The sequence below is a fragment of the Mugil cephalus genome, chromosome 3 (assembly GCF_022458985.1).
Source record: "Mugil cephalus isolate CIBA_MC_2020 chromosome 3, CIBA_Mcephalus_1.1, whole genome shotgun sequence".
Taxonomy (NCBI): domain Eukaryota; kingdom Metazoa; phylum Chordata; class Actinopteri; order Mugiliformes; family Mugilidae; genus Mugil; species Mugil cephalus.
In genome coordinates, this window is record NC_061772.1 from 27,436,914 (window position 1) to 27,463,609 (window position 26,696).

The 26,696-nt window shown below is 41.4% G+C and overlaps 1 protein-coding gene across 2 annotated transcripts; it reads right to left on the reverse strand.

Annotated features, from left to right (window-relative positions):
- Positions 1-1,501: 1,501 nt before the first annotated feature.
- On the reverse strand, positions 1,502-26,689 carry kif18a (kinesin family member 18A). 2 transcript variants are annotated; one of them, XM_047580734.1, is made up of 18 exons: positions 26,556-26,689; positions 25,448-25,790; positions 24,415-24,572; positions 24,061-24,165; positions 23,378-23,488; positions 22,984-23,181; positions 19,001-19,177; positions 18,810-18,884; positions 18,616-18,716; positions 15,584-15,746; positions 14,996-15,160; positions 14,037-14,158; positions 13,661-13,950; positions 12,302-12,358; positions 6,869-7,253; positions 4,171-4,263; positions 3,945-4,045; positions 1,502-2,275 (listed from the first exon to the last, which is right to left on the reverse strand). In XM_047580734.1, exons 2-18 carry the CDS (start codon positions 25,761-25,763, stop codon positions 2,142-2,144), a joined length of 2,751 nt encoding a protein of 916 aa, XP_047436690.1. In that variant the 5' UTR covers positions 25,764-25,790; positions 26,556-26,689; the 3' UTR covers positions 1,502-2,141. The 2 variants fall into 2 exon arrangements, with proteins under 2 accessions (XP_047436690.1, XP_047436689.1); XM_047580733.1 differs by having other exon boundaries at positions 25,448-25,794; positions 26,560-26,688.
- Between the last annotated feature and the right edge of the window lie 7 nt (positions 26,690-26,696).

Here is a 26,696-nt window from a genome sequence, read left to right on the forward strand (position 1 = left end):
AGTTTATTACTTTTAGCTCTATACCGAATTTAGTTTTTATTGCCCCATGAGCTCAGTAGAGCTCTGCATAGGGAAACAAATGCAAATGCAACACGAGCCCAGGCAACAAACAAAGCATCAATATGACAATTCAACATAGGCCCCACGAGGCCAATGATTAAAAGGTTAATGAAATAAAAAAAGTATGTTGAGACAAGATCCAGAAGCAGGACTGCTGGGCAGGAATGCCAGGTTTAGTCGATGCAGGGGAGCGACAGAAAATGAAAAGTCATTGAGGGAAATCTTACCTAAGAAGGGAAGCCTACCTACCAAAATTCCAGATGATGAGCCGGGGTTGTTTCAGAAACTAGTGCCGTAGATGGATGAAGTTCCCTTTGTTGAAATCCTGCATCCGATGAAAGCCAACTCTGAAGCATGGAGGTGGAAGCATCCTATTGCTGGGTTGTGTGCCAGTCACTGGCAAAAGACAGGGAAGAATCGATTAATAAATAACTTAGATGTAATAAATGTCACAGTAAAACAAGAAAGAGTCTGATTTCTGTAACAGTAATCAATAATCTAAAAAGCACAAACACAAGGTGTTGAAATGATCCTCCGTCTCCTCACCTGAACAATCCCTAAACAAAACTTCTGGGAGTTGATTTTACACAGCTCTGTGCGAGCAGGACGTCCTGGAAACATCTTGAAGAATTCATCTGAAAAGAAGGGTGTCAAAACAAGTCCTAAGTTAAGATTAAAAGACACAAAGAGTACAAGGTAACACCAAACCAAAATACCAATTTATTATTGTGTAGTTCATTCAATAAAAAGCAATAGTATCTGGGTTGTATGTACTTTTCCTTTCGACATGTAACCCTTTTAACGTTGTAGACATGACTATAGGCTAATATCACACATTACTCCTCTCTAACTACACCAACAATTCATTACCACTGCTACAAATGACTCAGGTAGGTTGGGGCTGTATACACTGGCCTAGCGTAACTGCTATCTTACTTGTTACTATAAATACTAGTAATGAGATTGAGGCAGCATCATGGCAACTTGTATTTGTTTTGTTGTTTTTTCTTCACAACATAGAATAACAGATGGAAGATGTTCCCATGTACCAACTATAGAAGTACTTTTTGTGTTACTTCTGTCCAAGTAAATTCACAGATCGGATCAAATCTATGCCTCAAACCGTCTTCTGAAATAAAAAAGAAAAAACGTTTATTTTTACATAAAAACTGTAAATAAAATCCAACATTTTATTAGTAAAAGGCAAACTGCATCCACTCAATTTTCTCCCGAAAGCAAACAAAATGGTTTCTTTTCAAATGAGATGACAAGGAGAAAGTTATGTGTGCGAGTTCCTCTCCTACCTCAATTTTTCTTGCCATTGTCTTCCTCTCATTCTTTGAGTCTCCCTGACGTCACCTCTTTAGTGTCGGAACATCTCGTACCCCGAACTTCAGCGGAGGCTGCATTCGTACGCAACATCAATGACACACAGCAAATATTACATTTTAAGGAACTGATCTATTTATTGGAGGAAAAAAAACTGCAGAGCAACACGCACTTCCATTGTGATATCCCAATGTAATGAACTATACGAGATCAAATATATAGAGGTAAAAATACAAACAGCTGCTGAGTAGAACAGGTTCAGTTGACATAGCTGCCCCGGGAAATACAGTCATCTAATAAAACAATCATTATTTTAAGGGTTAGTTCAAGACATCTACAGGATTTGTCGATTTATTTTTGTCCTAGTGTGTACGTGACAATTTAAAAAAATATCTAAAAATCTATAGGGAATCTTTAAACTGAAACAAAGTGGTCTTTAAAGTATAATTATATATATATAAAAAAAAAAAGATGAGCAACAGCTATACAATGTTTATATACAGAGTCAAGTAAAATGTCTGGGCCTTGAGGTTGAAGAGGGAAAGGAAACAATGCAATTTACATTAACTTTCATTTTATTATGTTAGGTTTTTTTTTTTTCCTGCTGGATAAACGTGCACAACAGACCAAGTTTATTTTTATTTTTTTAAAGGTTAAGAAAATGTTTTGTAGAGATGAATGAGGACGGAAAATGCTGATCAAGACAAAAACGACAAGAAAGAAGAAAAAAATGGTCTGGACACATTGTTCCTTCACATCCGCTTGGTCACTCGTTTGAACTGTTGGGATGTTTTATAAAAAATGGACTTGTTTTTCTGGGGTTCGATGAGGCTGAGATTTCCTTCAGAAACGCTCCGTACGACTCTCCGGGGTTTGTTCTCTGAACCTGAGGACGGACGATAAGCAAAGTCAACAAACACTGCACTCCTCCATTTATGATGGACATCTGGAATCTGAAGCTCAGAAAACGATGACATCTATGGCTAAGTTGCGATTATTCTTATGTCCATCACCACATAAACGATTTGATTGGTCCGGCAGATCATTGCAACAGCATATTGAGTTCCCAAGGGAGAGACTCCATAACTACAACATTTTAGTGCTGGAGAACTTTGGACAGGCTTCTCATACGAATACACTTTTACCAAGCACCAAAACATTAATCAGAATATACTTTCTTTGACATGCGGAAAGTGGTTTTCATGTTGTTGAAGTGTTGAAACCCACAAATACAATTTTATTGACAGCATTCACTCATTCAACAGAAAAAGGGATGAACCGGGAAGGTTTTTTTTCTTCAGTTTTTTTCTGGCTCTATGGGAAAATCATTGCGTCACTTTAAAGTAGAAAGAAATGAAGCGATAATATTTCCCTCTTCAACAGATTTTTTCGAAGGTTTTCACACTTAACTCAGACCAACTGAAAGTTCCTTTTGATTGTTGCTACATGAAGAATTTTTGTTGTCATCGGGCCATTTTCCCAAATATTAACAGAATGCTAGTGTCTATGTAAACATTATAATGTGATGAAGCCGTAGTGTAAAAAACATATTCTGTCACAAATGGGAAAAAAAAGATGATTGAAAATCACGTGACTAAACATGTGCGGAAAACGTGTGGAAGAACTTCACTCTGGAAAATAAAGCCGGTCAGACAGAAATGTGTAAATTATGCGATGTGGATGTTTGCTGAGGTGGTAGTAGGAGATATTACTATGTTCAATACCAACTTAATTCATTACAAAACAAAACAAAAAACAAAAAAAGGCTGTGTTTGTTTTTTTCATAGACTTTCCTAGAGACAGTTGCTGCGTTTCCATTCCCCTAGAAATGCGCAAAACCCAAATATTTTGAAAAACCTCTCAAATATCGCTAAAACAAGTTTTTCAGATGATCGGTGTAACAGTTTATTGCAAAAATAAAAAGGAAACATCTTTCCCGTGTGCCTAGTTCATTTGAAGTCCATTTCCTCAAAGCGAAGTCTTACGTGACAAGAATTCATAGAGAATTATTTGATATCGCAAGACGAGACTTTACGAGAGTGACAGCTCATTCACAAAACACTTTTCAATGGAGACACGTACCAATTGTACTTCATCAAAATTTCAGAAATAAATAGTTTTGAATAGAAATAAATATTTTTTTTGCCAAAAAGCTGTAATGGAAACACAGCCAGTGACAAGGAGAAACATATTCCAGAAAGGCTTGAGGAGTTTATGGTGCTGGACGACCACAGCTCTTCTGGATGGAGAACACAGGTTTTTTTGCAGCTAAGATACGAGCTACGCTCTCCACGCTACATTATCTCTGACAGAAATATTTATCGGACTCAACGCAGCCGCATCCAGGAGAATACAAAAAGATAAATTATGAATCTCCGGGGGAGCAAATTTCGTCCAATGCAGAATTTTTAAAGGGTCGGACTGGGAGTTAAAGAAACTTTTTTTGGGACATCCCTGGTTCTATTACAAACACATTGTACAGCTCTTTCAAAGCACAGACATCATGTGTGTGTGTGTGTGTGTGTGTTGTAGTGTTTTCCTGTGTTGACACTTACCGGCGAAACGATGCGCCACTCTGAGTGGCCTTTGAGCCACCGTGGGGTCTTTCTTTACACGCTTCGGTGCAGAGATACCCTGCGCCAACTCTTCTCTGATTCTAACGACAGAAAAAAGGAAGCAATCAGCACTGGATTCTCAGAACAGTCTTTTAGTTCATTTAAATTTGAGATCGTTTGGCCCCAGAACGGCAGAGACGGGGATGAAGTCACGACTGAGGCTTACCGGCTGAATTTACGCTTTCCTTGAGCAGCACATGTCAAGCCCATGTAGGCCGGGTTGGCTCGTCTCACCTCTTGCAACAATGAGGTCGGTTGTCTGCAGAGCAAAGGTTCATGTTACCGGGACGTCTATGCGATTATATCATCAGCTTGTGGGTCCGCATGCGTTGATGTGGGGTCTTAATTAAGAAGCGCATCGTGTGGAACACAACAAGTGTTAAGTGGATCTCCATTTTTTGACGTTGACTGTGTCGGTTGCACCCGATAAACAAGGGTGAGAAAATCCACCTGGCGAAACCTTTCATCACCTTTCATGTAATTAACCTGTAATTATCCACATTTGCTTCACTTCTCATAAATTTCGTAGCCAGGTCATTTGTTTGTATCCGGCTCAATTCTTCAGCCATGGTGGTGAAATTACCAAAGTAAGGTTTATGTATCACGTTTAGTCTGTCACACTCCGCACGAACAGCTGCTTTCCCATCGCACAGCTAAGAAATTCATTCCTCCACATCCGCCAAAATAAAGCAAATGCGTCGGATTGTTGAGTCTCTTCCTCTTAATCTCTGTTCATCATTTAGCACCGTCCACTATGAGAAACAGACTGAAAGGTAAAGCTTTTCCTCGCCATCTAAATGCAGCCATTTTCCTTTGAGATTTGACCCGTTCCTGTGTCGGGACGGCGTTGCTTTCAGGTGCTAAGTGCTCTCCTGAAGTCTGGATTAGCTCGGAGCTTTAGTGTTTGAGAAAAAAAACAGCTTATCGTCATACGCCGTGTTTGCGGGGTAGCACAGATGTTTTGAGGCAATTGGGTTTGTTTGCTTGGAATTTTATTGTTTGACGGAAAGAGTTCTGGTTTCCGAGGCTGGTTAGGAACAAATTTATCCGACAAATAAAACGATTCTCGTTCTGTTTGCCACTTCCAGCTGAAGACACGAAGGCACTGCTCAGCTTAGCCGACTTAAGCCTCTTGGCCCAATGTTCCAGTCTGGAGACTTGCGGCTTGTGAGAATATTTATACTGTTTGCACTCTAGTCTCCATCCCATCTTGTTTTGAATAAGGTTTGGGGGATTTTAGATGGTTTAGTTACCAACCAGACCCGAGTGCTTTCAAACATTCAGCGGGCAGTCAGAGGGATGACTTTTAAGATGGTTTTAAAACATTTTACGGAAAGGGTTCAAGAAATTCCTGATGGTGCCTCTTGAACCAATTTCACTTTACATTTTTACGATAAAATTACCAGTGGTGCAGGAACCATCTGCGGATATCAAACCACTGTTCAACCACTGTGGTTTTGTTTGGTATTTTAATTACTTAAGTTATAAATGTCAAATCAAAGACTTTGGATTCATGATTAACTGTTGTTGGGAAAGAAGTCAGAAACGCTCCATTTGGTTTAATTGGTTTAAGTAAAGCAGGTCTGACAACCTGTAGCGATAAGATGGAAATTAAGTGAGCAGGAGAATATATGAATAAAAATAAAAATTCTTATTTAAACCTCAACTCAACACCAGCCCCTCAGTACTGAAGAAACTACTTGGACGACTGGTGACGCATCTTCCTTGCCTTCCTTTAACGTTTTTAGATATACCATGACCTGGATGTCTGAGAACCTTCGCAGATGACACAGTAAAATATTTAACGATTTCTATTCCCCAATTTTTCAAAAGCTAACAGTTCCAATTCAGGACTATTAGCTAAACGAGCTCAAAATATGGATTTGGCGCGTTAAAAGCTGTGATCAGCTGTTGATTTATCTGAAGGAGGATCCTTTGATTCACAAAAAGTAGACAGTGATGTGTCAAGCAATCTTAGGCATGATACAATAAGAAGCTTCTTGGAGAGACACCACATAAACACAGTTGGGACGTTCCTGGAAACAAATAACGAGGCAACATATTTGGCTGTTAGCGTCAGCACGCGCTCAGTGAATCCAGATAATTTGCCAACTGGAAAAAAAATGGAAATGTCAATAAAAACAAACGAGGGTGTCCCAAATGCTGTAATTTCAGTTTAGATTACGAAACTTATTACATGGACACATTTGGATCAAAACACCCATCAGGTAAAGTTTCCTCGCCGGTTTCGTTAGAACATCTTTATTTTCTCGTCTGGACGAGAAAATATCTGTAGCTAAGGTGTCGGTCAAAAAAATCAGTCTTTAATGCATAAGACATCTGAGTGATTGTGAATTCAGCCTGAAGGTAAAGATAAGAATCACAAAAACTGGGTAAATTGCAACAACGCCAAAACTGTTCACTGAATTATTTCTGTTTTAACACTCAGGGAACAGTCTAAAAATACTCCCTAGGAACTATTTCATTAATAAAAAGTGCCTGTTGAGATAAATCGTTTGGTGAACATGGTTCTGATTCTTTGTGGCAGCTTGTTGCAGTTCCTCCCTCAAACCAGACTCATAAAAAATGCATGTCTTTATTTTTAATTTTGGTTTTCGCCTGCAGTATTTTCTTTGGTGTTTCTTAAGAGACTGTCGGTTGTTGTTGGAGATGAGTGGTGCAAAACCCCAGCTGTTAATGAGCAAGATTTATATGCCTGAATGCTTGAGGAGGGAATCACTGTAATGTGAGACACAGTGCTTTAAAATATTGAAAGGGAAATCACATTTATGGCTATTACGCATTGATGTATATGGACGCTGCATAAGAGCTAAAAATCTAATTGAAAATGAATAATTTCTCACCTTTTTGTGAGAATCTGGTTGCCCTCGTTGGCTTTGGGAGGAGGCCGTAGTTGACTGGGACCAGAGAAGTTTGCGGACTTCGACTCTGGACAGGGACTGCCGTTGCTTATTATGATTGTTCCATTACTCGCAGTTTGATCGTCATTAAGGTCTGTGAGGTCAAAGGTCATGTTCGGGTCCATGGCGGGGGAGGTGCTCGGTGGCCGGGCCTGAACACTTTGTTGAGAAGCTTGCGGCGTACACTGGAGTGGGAACATCCCCTCTTCGACCGCCGGGCTTGTGGAGACGGTGCGCGGGCTTCCCGGCGGCAGGGACTCGGCCAAATTTCTCCTCGTGGGCTTTTTGGGAGGTGGTTCTCGTGTCACATCCGTCTGATTTCCTTCACCTAGGAAACCAGAGAATAAATGCAAATTTAACGAAAGAAACTAGTTTTCTCAAACGACTTTTCACTACGAGCGATTTGGGTCTTACATGAGGACAATTGGCGAAACAGGGTTGGTATTTCCCATATGAAACTTTTTGCGTTTTATTAGTTTTCTTCTCACTGGTTTAACGGGCTCAGTTGGAAATTGGTGACATTGCCAACTTCCATGGGCTTATGAATGTTAAAATGTAAAAATGTGATGAAAGTTGTGGCGATGTTGCTGCTTTTTCTCCGGCACGGTCGATGAATTCCAATCCAAACAAACCCACGCAGTCCTGCCGAAAGCAAATTAATTCAGCTGTTGAACGTTCGAGCCCTTTAACTCTGATAGTGAACACTTAGGATTTGAAAGCTTTCAGGGCCATTGACAAGGAGCTGTCCAGGCAGCAACTTATCTGATATAAATATAAACACAATTTAATTATAAGGTTCCTTATCAAAACCAAATATTTGAACAGCAACATCAGCAACAGCAAACGAAAAGGGGAAATTTACTTTCTTCCAGCACATTGTGTGTCCAGCGTTTATTGGTCCAGATGTCATGTGTGTTGTGTACTTGCTCGTCAAAAGCATCATGTGGCGTAGGAGGTTGTATTGCAGCTATGTCTCCATGCGTGGCTCCAGTGTTGGCAGAGAGAATAAACCTCACCTCTGCAACTATAAAATATTTCAGTTCCAAGAAATACTGTTATCTTTGTGACAGAACATTTTGCAGCGCAGCCTCATGGCAGCACTCGAAAAGGTTGTGCCACCCGCAATGACGTGATAGACACTTAGCAACTGTATGTACCCTTGACAATTACCGTGTTTGTTGACTGTTCTGTCAACAGACCTGTGCGTTGGATGTCAGACGACATGTACGCCCTTGGCCCACCTCATATTTGCCAATTTTTTTAAACAATTAAGAACAAGTCATAATGTCACTTACAGGCTTCCTCTGCAGATAGCAGTGGCTGTAAGAATCCATTTTTGCGAATGCATTATTTACAACGACTGGCCTCCAAAGTGAACGCAAATGATGTTGTCCTCCGTACTCAATCAACAATCTGTAATGTGCGCTGTAGTAAGTTGTAAGTTGCGACATTTAAACAATGCTACAATAAAGTGGTGACACCGGAGATATTACGCATTGCACAAGGCAGTTAAACATTATAGCGTCGTCCATGCATATATGAAGTTTGCAGCTCAGAACTGAGACGAGAAACGCTTCATTCACTTTAAAACATTTTATAAGTAGATCAGCAAGCAAAGATATTACAGCTTGGGAACTTCTTTTAAACTAAGTAAAACGCGCATGGATAAAACACTGATCTCTTTGAACTTTTCTTTTGAAAGAAGAAGAAGAAGAACCCTTGAAATATCTAATTATAAAATGGTATCCAGTCTTCCATACTGTTAAGATGTGTCCTCTCAGAGAGTAAAGGGACTAGAGCCCAGTCAGATAATGTTAGCTAGTGGTTCTGCAAAAAAAAACCGCACACATTCTGGGTTTCAAGTGTTAGAAAATCACATTTTACATTATTCAGATATTTGTGGGAAAGTTTGCCACAAGTCGACGTGTATGCCAAATCTGAATAAATTCTCCAAATGCCTTCTCAGTGAATGCCAGTCAGGAGAATGGAAACTCAGGTGAGGTCACAGATACCTCCGACCACCAAAATTTAATCAATTTATCATCGAGTCCAGGTGGACATTCATGCCAAATTTGAATACATTCCCTCCGAGAATTTAGGTACAGAAAAAAAAAACATGTTTGTTAAGGTCACATCACCGTCCGACTTTTAATCAGTTCATTGTTGGGTGAAGGCTTGAACCAGATTTGAAAGAAAATCTGTCAAGGTCTTTTTGAAACATCATGTTCATGAGAATGGGACAGATGGAACCATGAACCATCACTACCTCTGTTAAGCCTATGAAATGATTGTCAATCAATGCTGTTTTAAGACTTCACAATATATTTTGGCTAAATTAAACACAGAACTGTGAATTGTTCCATGTACGCTAGGTCAAAGATTATCTGTCATATAGATATATTTCGAAAGCTGGCAGGAATAGGAGCATTGCGATTTATCTAAAAAGATAAGTCTGTTAGAGAATAAACAATCTGGCTTCAGTCGACTCCTTTCCATTTGTTCACACTGTGGCAAACTGCTAAAACTAGATAGCACAGGGCCTGGTTAACCTTGCATCAGTTCTTTGTTTTTAATGTGAGAAAGTAAATTTCTAGCAGGAATAATGTTTTTTTGAGTTGCAGTTAATAAAAATAAACACAAATTTGCAGCTAAATACTCACATTTAAATTAATATTGAAATTAAATTCATGACCATGGTAAATAAATCCTAATAAATACTGAACACGTCATATTTTATCCGGTATTTTTGTTTAAATTGCCTGTCGTGATGGCGAGATAACGACTGCAACCAAAATTTGTGCAGGTTGCAGAGGAGAATGAGGTTAAGTCTGCAAGTCTGCATCACATTAGGAGCACTCATTACACTCATGGCATTTCCTGCAGAGGTGTGGCAGGGGTGAGGGAGGAGGCTAAAAAGGAAAAATGCCAACGCGTAAAAGGAAGCGAGAGCACTGAACGCAAAAGGTGAATGACTGATTTATACATTTCCTCAAATATCAAATGCAATATTTAGCAAATGTGAGTCAGACACCAGACAGTACACCATGTGAGGAAACGATGATAAATAGCTCTTTTCTGTGGCAGAGGAGTTGTCCCCGGCAATAAATGGCAGCAGAGTTCCTTCAATCACATATTTTTGGCTTGTAGGGGATTAATACATGCATGAGTTGCTATTTCTGGTGGAAGCTGCACTGAATTAGGGTCGCCTGGTTGCTGCTGCCTGTTTTTTATAGTGAGCCTTTTCTGGTTGGTGGAGCAGGGGAGTTTACGTCTGTTGACGTTTTTTCCTGCCCTGCTGTGGATCTGCATTTTCATGAATGAAGCTCAAGAGGGATTGGGAGGGTTAGATGCTAGACAGACAGAGAAAAAACATTTCAAGGCAGGAAGGAGAGAAATGTGGAATGGACGAAAAGCCCGAAGTATCAGACGTCTGAAGCAAAAGGGACAAGCAAATATCCCGGCGGTGAAAGGCAGACGGGAGAATTTAGAGGGAGAATATCTTAGAGAAAACAGAAAAAGAACAGCATGAAGAAGGCAGTGGACTGTAGCTGTGTGGATAAAACCTTCACACTGCTCATAAATACGTGAGTGGACATGTAATAATCAACACTAAACTGTGAAATGCAAAAAAAATGCTCATTCACACTGATCACGTATGTGCAATTTGCCATCATGACGCAGCCCACAAAGAGTTAACGCTCTTTCAAAACCACAACCCTCTTTCAAACCCGACGCGATCCGATTGGCTCTGCAGGCTGCAGGGTGGAGCCATTCCTCATAACATGCTGCAGTGACTACCATTTAGAGCTGAGGAAGCAGTAAGGGACTGACAAACAGCTCCAGGACGAGAACAGAGGAGTTCATCTGAATTAAAACAAAACAACAAAACACAGAAACTATTCTGAACATGTCAGTGACTGAAATAAATGATTTTGCACGGCTGATAATGCTGCAGGGCACGTATAAATCTGCGCGTAATGGGCGCGCGCGAATGAAACTCGTGTATGACTGGTGGCTCGACGCCGAAATTTAGATAGACAGGGTTGTCTGCAAAGGATGCAAGTGTGAGTCAGTAAGTACGTAAGTGAAGGGCTGTGCATAGTTATGGGTTTATTATAGAGATGAATCTGTGCCTACACAATCCCAATAATGGAAGAATAGTGATGCGGGGACAGTTATTTAATGACTGAATAATTCACACTGAGCATATAACACGTCAGTTACAATAATTAAAGCCTCTACAAGCCTTTCATGCATGTGTTTGAAATAGGACCTGGACAATGTACTTCATGTAGACATGTTAACATTTTATTTATTACATTAACTTTTGCCTGAAACAAACTGATTTATGACAGATGTGTGCACCACTGCTGAAGGAACACAGTGTTAGTTATACTGCATACCTACAATAATTTGCAGATTTCTGATGATTTTATTGCTTTTATACACTTGTAACATATATAAATATGTTTAGTGGCATTTCCTTAGTGTCAGGAGACATGTTTTCATCATTGTGGGTGCAACATTTAAGGTAATGTCATGTTTTCTGCAAAGTAAAACAATGTGCATGTGTTGACATTTAGGCAAAAAATAAAGTTAAATTAGGAGTTCTTAATAATAAATTACAACTATCTTGACTTCTAAGGTTTGAAGTTTGTTTGGATGGGACACAATGTGCAGAGTAGGGCTTTGAATTTCAGAAAAACCTTTAAAAAATAATCGCTCTATTTGACTTTTTTTTTTTTTTGCAAGGAAATTTAATAGCAGAGCTCACAAACTCCCTCGTGCTTTCGCATTTTCATTCGCATTCAAGGAACCCTGGTCATCTGGCAGGAGTCTTTTCTTCAAAAGTTACATTTCCCACAATAAGTTTGAATGAAATGTGAACCACCTGCAGTAAATATCATTACCGCCTATTTGAACTGCCATATTTCACAAAGGTTTTTCTGCTGCATTTCCCTGAGGGCTCTCCATGTGCTGCAAGCTCTCTCTATAAAACCGCTTGTTGAGTATTTACATCATTTCATTGTTCAAGTTTTGGGCTGGACGGAACGTCTGCGGCGCGACCGTAAATCAAATTATATTACATGTCTGAATTTTATTGTTTTTTTTTTTTGTTTTTTTTGTACTACTCCGAACAAGCACTTTATAGCTAAACAGCTAGAAACACGTTCAGTAAGTAGAAAAAAACAACGGTGAGTTCTGCTTCAATAAAACGTAGAAATGTTTGCGTAAGTGTGAAGGGCTGAGTCAGTGCGTGATTGACAGGTGGGTGGGATTAACAGGTGCGCTGGGGTTTTAGATTAATGACTTCAGTATGTTAGCAAGACGGGGGGTGGGAGAGAGGGTGGGGGGGAGTGAGAAGAGTCGATTTACCTTTTGGTGATGGAGCAGCATTGCTCAGTGATGTTCTTTTCATGTGCCTCTCTGCACCTGAGGACGGAAAAGTAACGAGATTTGAAGAGAAGCTGCGGCGACACGGCTTCAACAGAGAAAACGTAAAAAGATTACACCACCTTTATGTGTCCCCCCCCCCCCCCCTTTATTAAACTATGACATTATCACTAAATGTTTGAGATGCGTCTGTTGGAGTTTTAGTCAGTTAAAATTTCAGTTCCAGGGAAAATGATGTTTTCCATCAGATAAACTAAAACAAAGCCTCATGCAAAGCTTGACGGCAGCAAACAAACTCCTCAGAGATCAGATAAACTTGGAGGCCAGTGGCCATTATGGAAACATATTATAATCTTTTAAAGTACCACCCACAGGAGGCCGAGACCGATATCACACAGACCCCTTTGTTCGTCTGGAAATTAGTTTAATTAAAAGAATTTTAAATAAGCACTAAATATATTAAAATTAGACAGAAGTCAGCAGTTGGGACAGACGGACGCTAACACCGACTTTCGCTGCCCGACAAAACAATAGACATCATCACAGTAAGTGAGCAGTGTTGGCCAGCTTCGGTTCATGCTCCACTGTCTGTCATGGCTTATATGTCACGAGGGTCTGCTGCTGCTAGGTCATGCAGAGATGACGGTTAAAAAAAAAAAAAAAAATGAACTGTGCGGTCTCACGGGTCCCGGGGGTTACGCGCTGCAGCGGCGGGACTCCGGCCAAACACACCGGGGCCTCACTGAGCCGCCCCCACGGGACGATAAGATTCAACGGCATCGTAAAAGCTTCCAGGAGTCACGTCCGTACGTCACGACCCCAACAGTGAAATTACAAGAGTATTAAATGTTAAAATTACAACGTGATCTGCAAAGAGTCGGCATTTCTCTGTTGTTTTTCATACATTCAGGGAGGGAGAAGTGGAAGATTGTTTCTTTCCGCCAACAGAAGCTGATGCACGTGTTGTTTTTTGTGGATGCATCCGTAAAATTACAGGAGTATTAAATGTTAAAATTACAGCGTGATCTGCAAAGAGTCGGCATTCATTCAGTGGGAAGCATCTCTGTTTTTTTATGCATTCAGGGAGGGAGAAGTGGAAGATTGTTGTGTAGACTTTCTAATACATTTCTTTCCACCAACAGAAGCTGATGCACGTGTTGTTTTTTGTGGATGCATCATTTTGTGCCCATGTGGTCAGGTATACACACATCTCTCCAGAAACTAAAGTCTGACAGTATTAGAGAAACTTACCGAACCTTTAGAAGAAGAATTACTGATAAATTATGTGGGGATCTTTGCAAAATGTGTTAAACAAACAGCAGCAGAGGGATGATGACTTACTGCAGGGGCTACTCTGGTGGTAGAGCAGATGTGAGAAAGACAGGACGGGTGCCAGCTCGCCGCGGAGCGCGCCGCTTCCCGCCTCGTTCGCCTCCCGCGACTCCGCACCGACGCCGTCACCTCTCGCCTGCTGCCCCGCCCCTCCCTGGTCGGCCCAGACCACGCCCCTCTCCCTCAACACCAGCTGCTCCAGTTCGTGGTTCTCCGTCTCGTCGGCCGCCGCGGCCAAACCGGCGCCGCGCAGCGCGGAGTAGTGGCGGCTGTAAGCCGGCAGCAAGATGTTCACCATCCTGAAACGCAAACGGAAAACTCAATGAGATGTTTGGTTTGGGTTTTTGGTGAAGCGAAGGTGCAGTCGTGGTTCGGGTCAACCTACTTCTGCATACGCTTGTTCTCCTGGTCCTGGAGTGTCGTGAGCTTGACCATCTGCTTGATGTGTTGCTTGAGATCGTTCACCTGCAGCTCCAGTCTGTGGCAATGCAGCTCCTTGTCTAACATCTGAAAAAAGAAAAAAAGGGCTGAGGAAATAGCCATTTTAGCATAACAGCATAATGAATTAGGACAGAATTAGAGGGGGGGGGGGGGTGGGAAGGGTGGTAGAAGGTCGGGATGCAAAGTTCAATGATCATCCATGTTTCATCATGAAGGCTGTCGGCTCAGGGAGGAGAGGGAGGGGGAAATAAAAAAAAAAAGAAAGAACTCTGACGTAAAGAAACTACGAAACAACAGCAGAGAGAACATTTGACCGGTGGGTGCGTCATAGTTCTGGGTCAGTTCCTGGAAGAAAGGATAAAGAAGAAAAAAATAACATGGACATGGTTTTAGGTAACCGGCTGCTGTGTGAGGGATGAGTAAAGGATATTGATTTATTCTCTTCAGTGATCCACGAGTGAGGTGGAGAAATAAAATGAGCACGGTTCTAATTACTGGGAGAACAGATGGGAAGAAAACAAAGACAGTCACGACACCAGTAGAGACACAGCCTACCATCCAAAATAAACAAACAAAAAACACCGAGCAACGACTTTTGATAGATGTAACCCACGTTGTAAATTTTTTTTTTCCCGTCTCTCCCATCTAATCGTGCACATTTGTCTTCTTACATTTCATTCTGTCTACGTAATTAGGTTTTTTAGCTTTACTCTCTATTTGCCTCCACCGGTTTATTGTATAACTTGTGCAATGTCACCACAAAGTGAACGTGGCTGCATTAGCGTTAAGTTAAATAATCTGAAACGAGATAAGGATTGTACCACCTTTTTTCAGGAGCATATCATCACATTAAGAAGTCTATTAGAGAATCCCAGCCTGTCGATTACTATAAGTTCGACTCACCTCTGAGGCCTGATCGTTCGACTTCAGCAGCTTGATCTCGTTCTCCACGCGGTGAAGCCAACTGTCGTTTTCCAGGAAACGCGATTCTGCCTCCTTCAAACGTTTGTTAATGTGCTGTTGCTGAGTGTGCAAGCTGGCAATCTTCCGCTCATGCTTACAAGTGGCCTATTGAAAACAACAACAACAAAAAATGTAAATTAGTTTTAATTTAATTGAACCATTAACTGGCCGTGTCGTGCAAATAATCGCAACTGCACAGTGCACGCGTTTCAAATCTTCTCTGGTTTTTGCACCATTTCGTTCGGCCGACAGCGACCATCCTGCAAAGTTTGGTGCCGGAACTTCCCCAAAGAATTCAACTTGTTATACTTTCATGGCATTTAGAGCCGGGGGCCCGACACCGGGGGGCTCAAATGGCAGAGAAGAGCGAGGCACTGATGAGCAGTGACCCCTTCCCCGTAGCGGCTGTAAAATGAGAGGCTAAGACAACTACGGAGAACAGAAAACTAAAAATCATGACTCAGCAGCGGTCGTTTCCCCGCAGGGATGACGGAATCTGCGGAGAGCGGCGTAAGCAGCATCAGCTACCTTCTCAGTCTTTTCCTTGGCACAGAAGTGTTGGACCTGCAGGTTGTCCTCCTCGCTGTAGCGCTGGCGCAGCTCATTCTCCTTCAGCCGTCTCTCCAGATCCAGCTGCTCTTGCCTGATTTGGGCTCGGCTGGAGAAGATTCGCTGCAGAGCTTCTGACACCCTGGAAGGGAGACGGATATTTATTAGAAGCTTAAACTTTTTGTTAATGCAACATAAACACTTTAAATAATGGTGGTCACAACTTTATTTTTTGACATTTGACTTATGCAGTCTAATGCAAGTGAGCACAACTTGGTATTATGAATGATTTTTTTTTGCAGGAAGCTGCAGTGGTATAGGTCTAGGACTGCATCACACTGAAAGGTGAGGCGAGAGAGGAGACGGGAGAGGCGTGCAGGTAAATAAGGCGGGAGAGAATGAGGACAGAACATTAGAAACACCTCTTAGTATAATGCAACGCAATGAAACATCGCCGGCACCGCGGGGATTCAAGCCAAATGTGATTAGAAGCTGATCTGCCACATGTAAGGGGGCAAATTTAATACATTTGCCCGCGCGCCAAGAGCTCTCTGCACAACCACTCGATCAAGTATTTAACACGTCCTAAAAAGGTCAGGAGGTGTTTAATATTTGTCAACACGCTTAAATATGTTTAAGTACAGTAACAGAACGCTCCATTTGCTACAATTAAATAGACTCGCAGGGTTGCAAATTACAAGCCTTCGCTAAAGGTTATATTTAGGGAAGGATGCAGCTAAACATTAGGTTAACTAGTGTGTGACAGCCCTTACAGCACTAAACCCCCTTTCATGACAGTTTTATGGTCCGATTTAGGTTGAAACAGTGCGACAAAAAATAACAGCCTCCGAAATGGAAACAGTCGAATCGAGCTTAGCTTTAGTGTTATTTTAAAACGCGTCCATTTTTCTCCAGTGCACCTAATCAACCGGCCAGTGAGCGTGCGACGCACGTACAGTTCGGACGATGCCGCAGATCGGATGGAAGCGGCTGTCTGGTTGAGTTAAAGCGAGAGGGGGGGGGACGGCAGAGGCACGCAGGTAAATAAAGGCTGGAGAGCTGTCGCTGAAATGTGACTGCACTCTTCAATGCAACTCCGGTGACGTAGGAGACGTCGTGGCCTTGCTAGACTGCTGAATTTTTAATAGCGTGAGAAGCGTGCAGCCTCTATTCAGAGCCTCTCGCTGTGCGAGTTGTGAATTCTGATGCCAGTGAATGAAGCGTGTGGGAGAGAGACTCATTCAGCTTTTTCCTTGTCCCCCCCCTCCCTCCCCGCCCGCCGCCCCCCAACCCAAATAATACCCCGACAGATGTCACCTCATGCGGTAAATGCGTATATATTATTTGCGTCTAAAAATAAAAAGGTGCTGGAGGTTGTCGTTATCGAGATCGAGCGCCGGCGGATGAAGAATATTAGGGTCCGTGGCACAAAATGGGGATCGCTCTAAATGTCTCGTCAGTCTTTATTGTTGGGCCACATCAGCTTTTTAATCCGAGAAGTGAAACAATTTTAAGACGATTCGACGTCAAACGTGACGTTCTCTTTAATTTCTCTAATTAACACGACAGAAACCTCTCGTTTATTCCCAGCGTGGAACTGAAATAATGCTTAATTCACCTTCAGTCTGTGTTAAAGTTCATTTGATTACAATAAACATCACTGCTCTAAGCAACACCCACTAACTCCACTAAACTGCAGTTTAGGTTCAGGAGGAGCAAATATAAAGAAAAGTCCAACATTTGAACACAAGAATAATGATTTGTTGCAGAGCTTGAATCTTTACTCGCGGGGCTCGAACAGCATTATAGGTTTATTTCCAAACCAATAACAAAAAATATACAAAATAGCTTTTTAAAAAAAGAACGGAGAAATCTCCCTGAAGGCAACGAGAAAGTTTAAAGAGAAATGTGTCACATCTGCACATTAGGGACATTAGACTCATCGATCTTTGGCGTGAACCAGCGGCCCATCAGTTACCGAGGCTATTTGCTTGGATAGAAAGGTGGGAATGCTTTTTAATGGGACTTGTTATACACTCTAAGGCAGCATGAGGTCATAATTGAAGAGGACCGCTTTCCAGGAAGAAACGCTTTTCCAGGAGGTCCGAGAGCCAATTTCAAGGGATAGTATTTCACGGGAGTCGCACAAACAAGTTGTTTAAAAGTAAAAACCCGCCGGGGGGGCGGCGCCGCGAGCCGCTCTAACGCAACTTCTGGGAGTTGATTAAGCGTGTTATTAGTAATTAAGAAGGATCGTTTTTAAAATGATCAATTCTGACACTTTGGTTTCGATATAATCTGTGGAGGTCGGCTGAAGAAAACTTTATGCACATGGCAGCACAAGCAAATAGAAGAAGAAGAGCAGCTGGCATTTTAAAACTAATGAAACCCACCTCGACCATTTGAACCATTTAGAATTGCTATACAGCCCCCACCCCCCATGTGAACTTGGGGATTGTGTTCGTGGACGGAGCGAAGACGAGCTATTTAAAGACTCGATTGCTCTCCAGTCATTTGTGGAAAAATTTGTAGGTAAAATAAAATTACAAACAGGTGCAGCAGAAAAGCTTCTTGCTTAGACACATCAGGATTTCATCAGTGCGTCTTTTTGTCTTGTTTTCTTTAGGGTTAGGGAACCTGACGCCACCACATGCAGTTTGGTTTGGTTTGGAGTCGTCGCCTCAAAAGTCAACAAAGTCAAATTAGTTTGATTCTTGTTCATGAGTCAATTTTGAGACTAACGGGTAATTGTCACATACTATGTCTGCTACGGGGTTGGGTCGGTAATTTGCGCTGCATGCTGCCCGATTAACTTCTTTAGGAACAATTATGGATCTATTGTGGATCGAGTCACCATAAACCCACAGACCGTATCACATCTGTGAATAACTTCTTTCCGACTGAATCAATGTGTCTGTTTCAATTAGAAAAAAAGGGGTTTACACTGAAAGGGGTTTATGACGCGTGAACAGAACATCTACCGACTTGTCGCGCACATGTACAGGCTTTACCTTTTAAACTCCGCTTGTTTCTGGGAAGAGATCGCGTCAGAAGCCCCGGGAGCGATGCCCTTCGACTCGTACAGTTTCAGTTTCTGTTTCAGCTGTAGAATCTGTTGAGAGACGCAAACGAACGACGACACAAAGGTTGTAAAAAAAGTAGAATAAAAAATAAAAAAAGACAGAATGAGACATTTTCTAATTACCTCTTTCTTTTGCTTCTCACAGATCACTGCATACTGACCGATGTGACTGTCCAGGCTCACAACATTACTCTTAAGCTGTTTGGTTGAGATGTGGGAGAGAAAAAAAACATATTTTTCAGTTACAGTCCAAAAAAAAAACTGCTGTTATGTTCTAATTAACATTTATCAAACTAGATGATATTAATACCAACCGAGGACTTAATCTCCTTGGCCCTGTTGGCGTACTTCAGAGTGTTCTGGGTGTCGTCGTACGACTTGGACGAGGGGCTGACGTTGGCGATCATCACCGTCCTGCAGTTGCCTCCCAAGGAGTCTTTAAGTAGCCGAGTCAGTTTGCTGTCTCTGTACGGTATGTGAGCCTTCTTACTCTGAAACAGACGAGCAAAGTCGGGATTAGCCCAAAAAAAAATGAGAAACAAGTAAAAAAAAAAAAAAAACAGACACTTGAAAGAACAACCAAAGCCTATCAGCATATTAGCTGATTCAAAAGAACAATACTTTAAAAGAAATTCAAGTGCAGCCACAGTCGGTGAAATTAAAGACAGTTAAGTGTCATTTCTATTTTTTTTTTTTCTCCTTTGTCTTGGAGAAACATTTGTGCTTGTTTGTTTATGCTGAAATTTGATGGAAATCAATTCTTCTTCAACTCTCGAAAACTGCAGTAAACTACAGCGTTGGACTGACACCGATCTTTTAACGTTGAGTGTCGGCCCATATGAGATTCGATCCAATCTCAAATAAGCCACATGTCGTCCACTCGAGATTCCCTAAAGGCCTTTCTTGTCTTCACTGTATTCTCCTTAATGCGACTGCATTCAGTCCAATACATATTTCTGTTAAAATGAATGCAGTGCGGAGAAGGTAGCTCGTACCTTAGCTCCAAAAAACCTTGTGTTCTCTACTCCAGAAAGGTTCTTTTTTTTATCCAAAAGGTCTCTAACACTCTCTGCAATAGTTTTTCGTCTCGGTGCCGCCTCGAAGAAACTTTTCTCCTTTTTTTAAACGTTCAGCGTTCGGTGTTTGTTGTTGTTTCAGTGCAGCCTCTACCTGAGTGATCTCCTGCTGCCATCAAACCATCCACACGGGATAATTAAAAAAACATTCCGACTGACTTCGTGTTTAGTCACGTGAACTTGGCACCGGATTTCTGGCAGCTTTGACATTAGCAAACCACAAGAAGACGTTTTGATGGTACCATGATGTGGTTTTGGTTGATGACAGATCTAAAATAAATAACCTGGTTTGGCTGAAGCCTAATACAATTCAAACCAGTCTTTTAAAATGCAGTAATACCTTGACATCCCTGCTTTACTGTGTTATAATGTAATAAAAAGCTAGAAAACAATCAGTGATTTGGCAACAAATGGAAAATCTTGTGTCAGATTGGGCCATGCATTGGTATACTAATTAAAAATGTAAAATATTGCGCTATACAAGTAAGAGTAAATATAAGAGTTAATATAAATGCGAGATGTGGCCTAACACGTATTCTCCGTTTGGAGACGCTCCGCCAGGGAATCATAGTCACATTACACAGTTTGACGCGGGACCAATAAAACTAACAGGGAACGAAAATTCAGCACGGAGAGTTGGAAGTCTTTCTGCAGCTGGTCTGTGACCACAGCTCAGCATGTAATAATGGCATTAGATAAATGACAGCTGCTTAGGTGAGTCACAGTCTCGTGGGCATTGGGATTGCAGAAAATCACATTAAAGATAAGTTAGCAAAAAGAGTGTAAAATGATCTCTTTTGGGGATCACAGCTGTGCTTGTTCCCTCTCCCTGGAAAAAAAAAAAAACAGACCGGGAGCCAAAAGTCTACATCTGGATTCAAAGATCGTTACAGTTCATGTTCAGGATAAACTCTGCCATTTGAGAAAATCTTTATTTTAATAAGAAGAGCCATTCAAAGTAATTAACAAAAAAATAGGTCGCGCTTAGTTTTGACTCTATTGTGTGATGACCAACTTAAACTTAGAGGGGAAATGGAAGGATTCATCCACTTTTAAATGTCAAAACAACAAGAAAGTAACTTTTTTCCCCCCGAACAACGAGGCAACATTTCGGCACTTAAGACGTAATAACTTGACCATTCTTGTCACTGCTGCAAAATTAAAACTCCCATTGGCGCCGAATTGATTTTATTGGGAGGCAGGCGCAGGTTTTTAGCCCTAATCAACAAAATAAATGAACTTGCAGTGTCACAGCAACACAAACAGTTACGCTTTTCATTACAGCAGACCGCATAATCCGACGACAGCACAATTTTTACTCATCGACCACGTTTAACAGTTGCTCCGGAGCTGGGTCACAGGAATCCTGAATATTTTATCATTCAAATACAAAGCGGCGCAATCTCAGCGACAAAAGCTGTCGCTGAATAAAAACCTGACAGTGTTGGAAAATGTTAACCACATGCCAGAATTCCCAAAAAGCACATCTGTCTTCGTCAGCGACATGAAAAAAAAAAAAGAATGGCTCCATCAAACATATCCGCATTTTACGACAGTTTCAGAAATCCCCCTTTTTATGACTGGGAAATTGGGAAACACTGGCCTTGTGTGGACAGAAGGCCAAACCGGGGAGAAGGGGGCGCGTCGCCCGACGTATCTGCATCGGTTTGGACGTCGCCTAAGGCAAACAACTCACAACAAAAACCTCTGTGCAGCATAGCATGAAGATGACAACACTGAACAGCCCGAACAGAAGTAGCCGACATTCTTCTCACTCAAACAAACGGCATGTCAGCCCAGACACAAGTGGGGACATTCTTTCCAGTAAACAATGGCCACAACATGAATTCCCTGTCTTCCAGCAGTAAACACTGGGGGGGGGGGGGACCAATAGCCACGGGGACGGCAGCAGGCGGTGGGCGTCGTGGACGGACCAGATCAAAACCATCTAGTCCCAAATTACTGTAGGGGGTGGGGGGGTACGAACGAACACCGACCGGACAGCGCCCATTAAAAGGACGCGGCTTTAACCCCCGGAATGAAGTAACCTGTTGAAGACGGATCCGATTTCAAGGTGGCTGTGGTGGATTTGCACAGCACTTCCTAAATGCATGTGGCCTGCTTGCACCCGGTCCCTTGAGACTGGTGTGTAAAATGAGAAGACTGCTTGACAGGTTAATGTATGCAACTGGATTGAAATAATACCCAAATACTCAGTTGACCCCCCCCACTTCCCAGGCTCTACCGTTTCATAAAGAGTCTAACTTATAGCCATAATAATCTTAAAAATACGTTGCTGTGTTGTGCACTGTAGTGTATGTGTATTAGTAATTACCTATGCCCCCCTCCCCCCCGGTTCGTGTAATGCATTATTAATGTTGTGACTGTATCGGTGAGAATGGCATCACATTATTATCTTGTCATGTTGCATTTAAATGTTGCACTTGCGTCTGTTGTTGGCGAAACGGTGAAGAACTAGTGATGTTGCATCGAAACTAAAAAAAACTTCCGGTGCATTTTTATAAGTTTCTTTGTTTAAACTGTTACTTGATTTCACTTTGGACGTAAAACAAAAAACAGCGGAAGAGTGTTTCAACATTTAAATAAATCATTATTTTAAGACGGCGAGTCATAAAATATGCATTTAACTCGTTACAAAGCTAACAACAAGTGTCTTCTGCACATTCAACGTTTCGGATTCTGAGTATTACTAACCGCAGGTTGACAACATTACCTGACTGATATTTTTCTGTGAACACATCACTAATTATAACTGCCTGCTATCAGCGAGACGCCGCGCCGATATCTCCCAGAAAACACGGTTAAGACACGACGTGCTCCAGTATTTTTTTGATTTCTTTGTTACTAGAAAACAAACAAAGCGATTCTAGGAATGAGTGAGCTGGGGCATATTGATCTTGGAAAATGGGAACAGCGTTTGAAACGTAGAGTGGTGCTGCCATGCCAAAAATGACATGGACACAAACAACACTCATAACAACACGATAGACGGAGATTACGATGGTTAGTTTCCTCCTGGGCCTTAATTTCCTTACACAGAGTGACAGAAAGCTCATAGTAAACAATAATAGTGCAGCTTGTGTAAGAAGCATCAGTGGTGGCTGTGATTTACCCGATTAAAAAAAGAAATAGCTCTTCTTTGCATGTTGCTTATTAATACTATAATATACACAGTGTATGTATCATATGTCAAAACTCACCTTTGGGTCAGCGAGAGCATTGATGACATTTCCCAGGGCGAGGAGCGACCGGTTGATGTTAGCGCCTTCGCGTAAGCGCGCCCCTTTGGCGTTGGTGGCGCTCGCTCGCTCTGAGCCAGCCAGGTCGATCAGGCTCATCTTGGCGATGCAAACGTTGGGGTTGAGGCTGGCGGTTTTTTCTTGCTGTCTCAAATAAATCTGGGGAGAGAAATACAAAGCTGTCGATTTAAGAGAAGAACTTACACGTTATGTGTTGCTATATATGCACATTATGAGCGAACTTAAAATTTGCAATCAAGGCTTTAGTATCAACATTTCTTCTTTTGTTGATGATATTTTTTTGTGCCACAGTCTAATTCTTTATTGGGATTTCATAATAACTGGAGTGAAATACCTGAAACACGGCGTGGGACCGAGAAGAGGTGGCATTCATGTCCGTGGGATGCTGCGTCCTGTTTCGATTGCCCGAATCCAAAGCTTCGAGAATGTGCTCTGCAGATTTGGGCTGCGTAGAAAAAGAAATGACACCATTTGGAAGCGCCACAATGCTTTTGTACGCCACAGAAAATGAACATCAAGACAAAACATGTTTTCATGTGTAACCCAATTAAGGAGGATCATATTAGCACAGCATTTAAAAATAATATTCAATATCACTTGTGTAGAAAATGTGCTCTCTTACACCTACTCTTGATATAACTGATGATACATGGTGTAGTTACAGAAAACATTTGTATTAAATCACTGCAGGAAACTGTTTCCCTGAACAGAATACTCTTTCATGACATTTGTGCAGGATAGACGATTGTCTTGGTTAGTCAAACGATAACTTTATAGTTCACCTTTGCACCATTTTTTTGTTATCCAGTCACTAGCAGATCATTTTTAAATAGCAGTGCATTACTGGGAACTTGGAAATATAAAATTTCAGTTAAAAACTATAGATTATAATAATTTTTATACATTTTACACATTAATAGATTTGGTTTTGCAAAAGCTCCTAAAGGACGAGTAAACTGCAATAAAACCAGTGTTTGCTTTTCAATGCTTCACAATCCATATCATGTTGGTACTAACCTGATGCAGCGAGAGGCCCTGGACAACCACTCCTTTAGAGCTGTCCTCTCTGACTGCGAGAGGGCCCACGTTAGCCAACAAGTCCCTGATCTGCTCATTGTAAACCTGTGAACACGCAACAAATACCAATATAAACAGCAGCAAAGACATCAAAACAATCCCAAGACAAAAAAAATATATATACATTTTTTTTAAGGTTAGAGAAAATCATGAATGTGTAAATGAAATGCTGCAATGCCTTTAGACACAAGCAGTGGGGGGCTATACATAAATATTACCAATGAAACGCTTTGGGGAATGTATGAGTGGTTTTTCCCAAAAAAAAAAAGAGCCCATATAGATTCAGATAGTCACCTCGAGATATGAGAATGCAACAGCAAACTCTTTCTCCTCCTTGGCGTCCTCCATGCGTTGGAACAGCTCTTTCATGGTGCGGTACATGACTCCTGGGTCGTTTGAGGAGCCTAGCATGGTGTGAGTCTTGCCTGCTCCAGTGGCGCCATAAGCAAACACTTGAATAAAAAACAAAATGCTATGAAGGGGCAATAATAACGCTCAGCGTAGAACACACTACAGAGAGATCATAACCAAAATGTTATGGGGAAAAACTGGAAGCAGCGAAGAGTTAAATATATTTTTATTTTTTTAAAATGGGGCCCAGAAACTTAAAAGTCTTAGACTGTTTTAAGAGAATCCAGCTGTGGATTATAAAAAGGGACTGATGTGTTCAGCATCTACATGATATTTTGATAATCATGTCCTGACTAGGAATGTCACGATCGGTACCGGGCTTCAGTCATGCCAGATCTTTGGTATTTATTTATTTATTTAAGCTCTACCATAAACCATAACCACATCCCTATAGCGTCAAAATGTCTTCTTCTATTATAAAGTTAGACCAACCCATTTCTGTAGAGCGTAAGTTTTCTGGAGGCAAAGTACGAGCTTTGACAGACCTTTTGATTGGACTTAATCCAGCAGCGTGATGCACACGTGATACAGGAGAATAAAAATGATAAGAAAAGCCTTTATAGACGTCCAAGAACTTTTTTTTATTTGAGATTGGATCGGCCAATAAAGGCTATTAAAATCTCGGCATTGGAGGAGTAAACTGAATCGAGACATCCTTCCCACTGACCCTCAATTTCCTTTCTATCAATGAGAGTGGACTAGATGTGTTGGCACACAACCAGCAGTGGCACAGAGTGAAAGGCTCAGAGCTTTATTACCTCAATGGAGAGTTATTTTGCTCTTATAACCTATTCAAAATAAGCCTGAGAATTTAAATGCTCTTCCGTTGATATGGTGAGCATGTCAACAAACAGCTGTTGTCAAACAATTGTCAGAGACGCATGGTAACATATTTGTGTATTCATTAATTCGTTACCTGTGCAGTTGAATCCATTCATGACACCGTCCAACACTGCTTTCGTGGTGCTCTCAAAAATGTCAACTTGGGTGGAGTTCTCGTCGAAGACATGGTCAAAAACAAACTTCAGGTCTTTGTTAGGTCTCTTGTTGATGTTTCTGTTTCGCACTCGTTGCGATCCAAAACACGACGTATCCTCTTCTTTGGGGTCGAATATGAGCATGTGGTTATCGACGACCTGGACCACATTTCGACAGTTTTCACGCTTCTCGTTGTCATTGACCGGCCTCACCCGGACGACCACCTTTACATGGCTGCACACGTCGCTTGCCATTGTGCTCCCACGGAAATGACTCAAGTATTACTGGAGAAAGAAAGAAAAAGCAAACACAGAGTTAACCACGTTTTCCTGATTCCTGAAGACAACTGTCATTTTAATAACATGCAGATTATATCAGGGTTGTGCCAGCAATCTCTAGTAACTGTTTGAGGGGAGGTGTTAATAAAAGTAATAAATATGTTACACACAATAGATAATAAAATCTCTATGTCATCTACAATATAAACATACCAAATATTTCAGATGGCATTTGAAACACGATGAACAAAAGACAGCAGGTGATTTACTTTTTGCTTTGCATCAAATTGGTTGTTAATACACCTGATTGTAAGTGCAGATTTGTTCAGCCTGTGTTAACGTTACTTTACCCTGATAATAATTATATATGCATGCATGGATAGATAGATAGCACATGCAGTTTTACTTTCCACACGTTCCACAACGAAGCTAGCTTTCGATTTAAAAATCTACCAACGCGGTCACATTTGAGTGTAATATACCGTTATTAAAAGGCATATTACGCTCAAATGTGACTCAACATTTAAAGACAAATAACGTCGGAAGTCACAAAAAAAAGCATGTTGTTAAAATACTATTCAAAATGCTAGGATAAGCAGCCCTGATATTCAAACTGACACACGGTGCATTGTGATGATAAACCTACCAACGTCAACATGACACGGTTGGCTAACGCCTGCTAGGCTAAGCTCTATCACAAATACCAACGGTAAATTCGTTTTTGTTTTTGGCCTCTTCATCGCGAATGCTGTAGCGTATGACTTTGTCTTACCGTATGTCAGTAAAGGTTGTTTTTCATTTCATTACCACGACGTACTTTCCTCGAGGGACTCAAGTATCTCCTACATTAACAAAGTAAAAACTCGCTAGTTGGTCGCAGCTAACACGGCGAGCGCCAATATTTTCAAA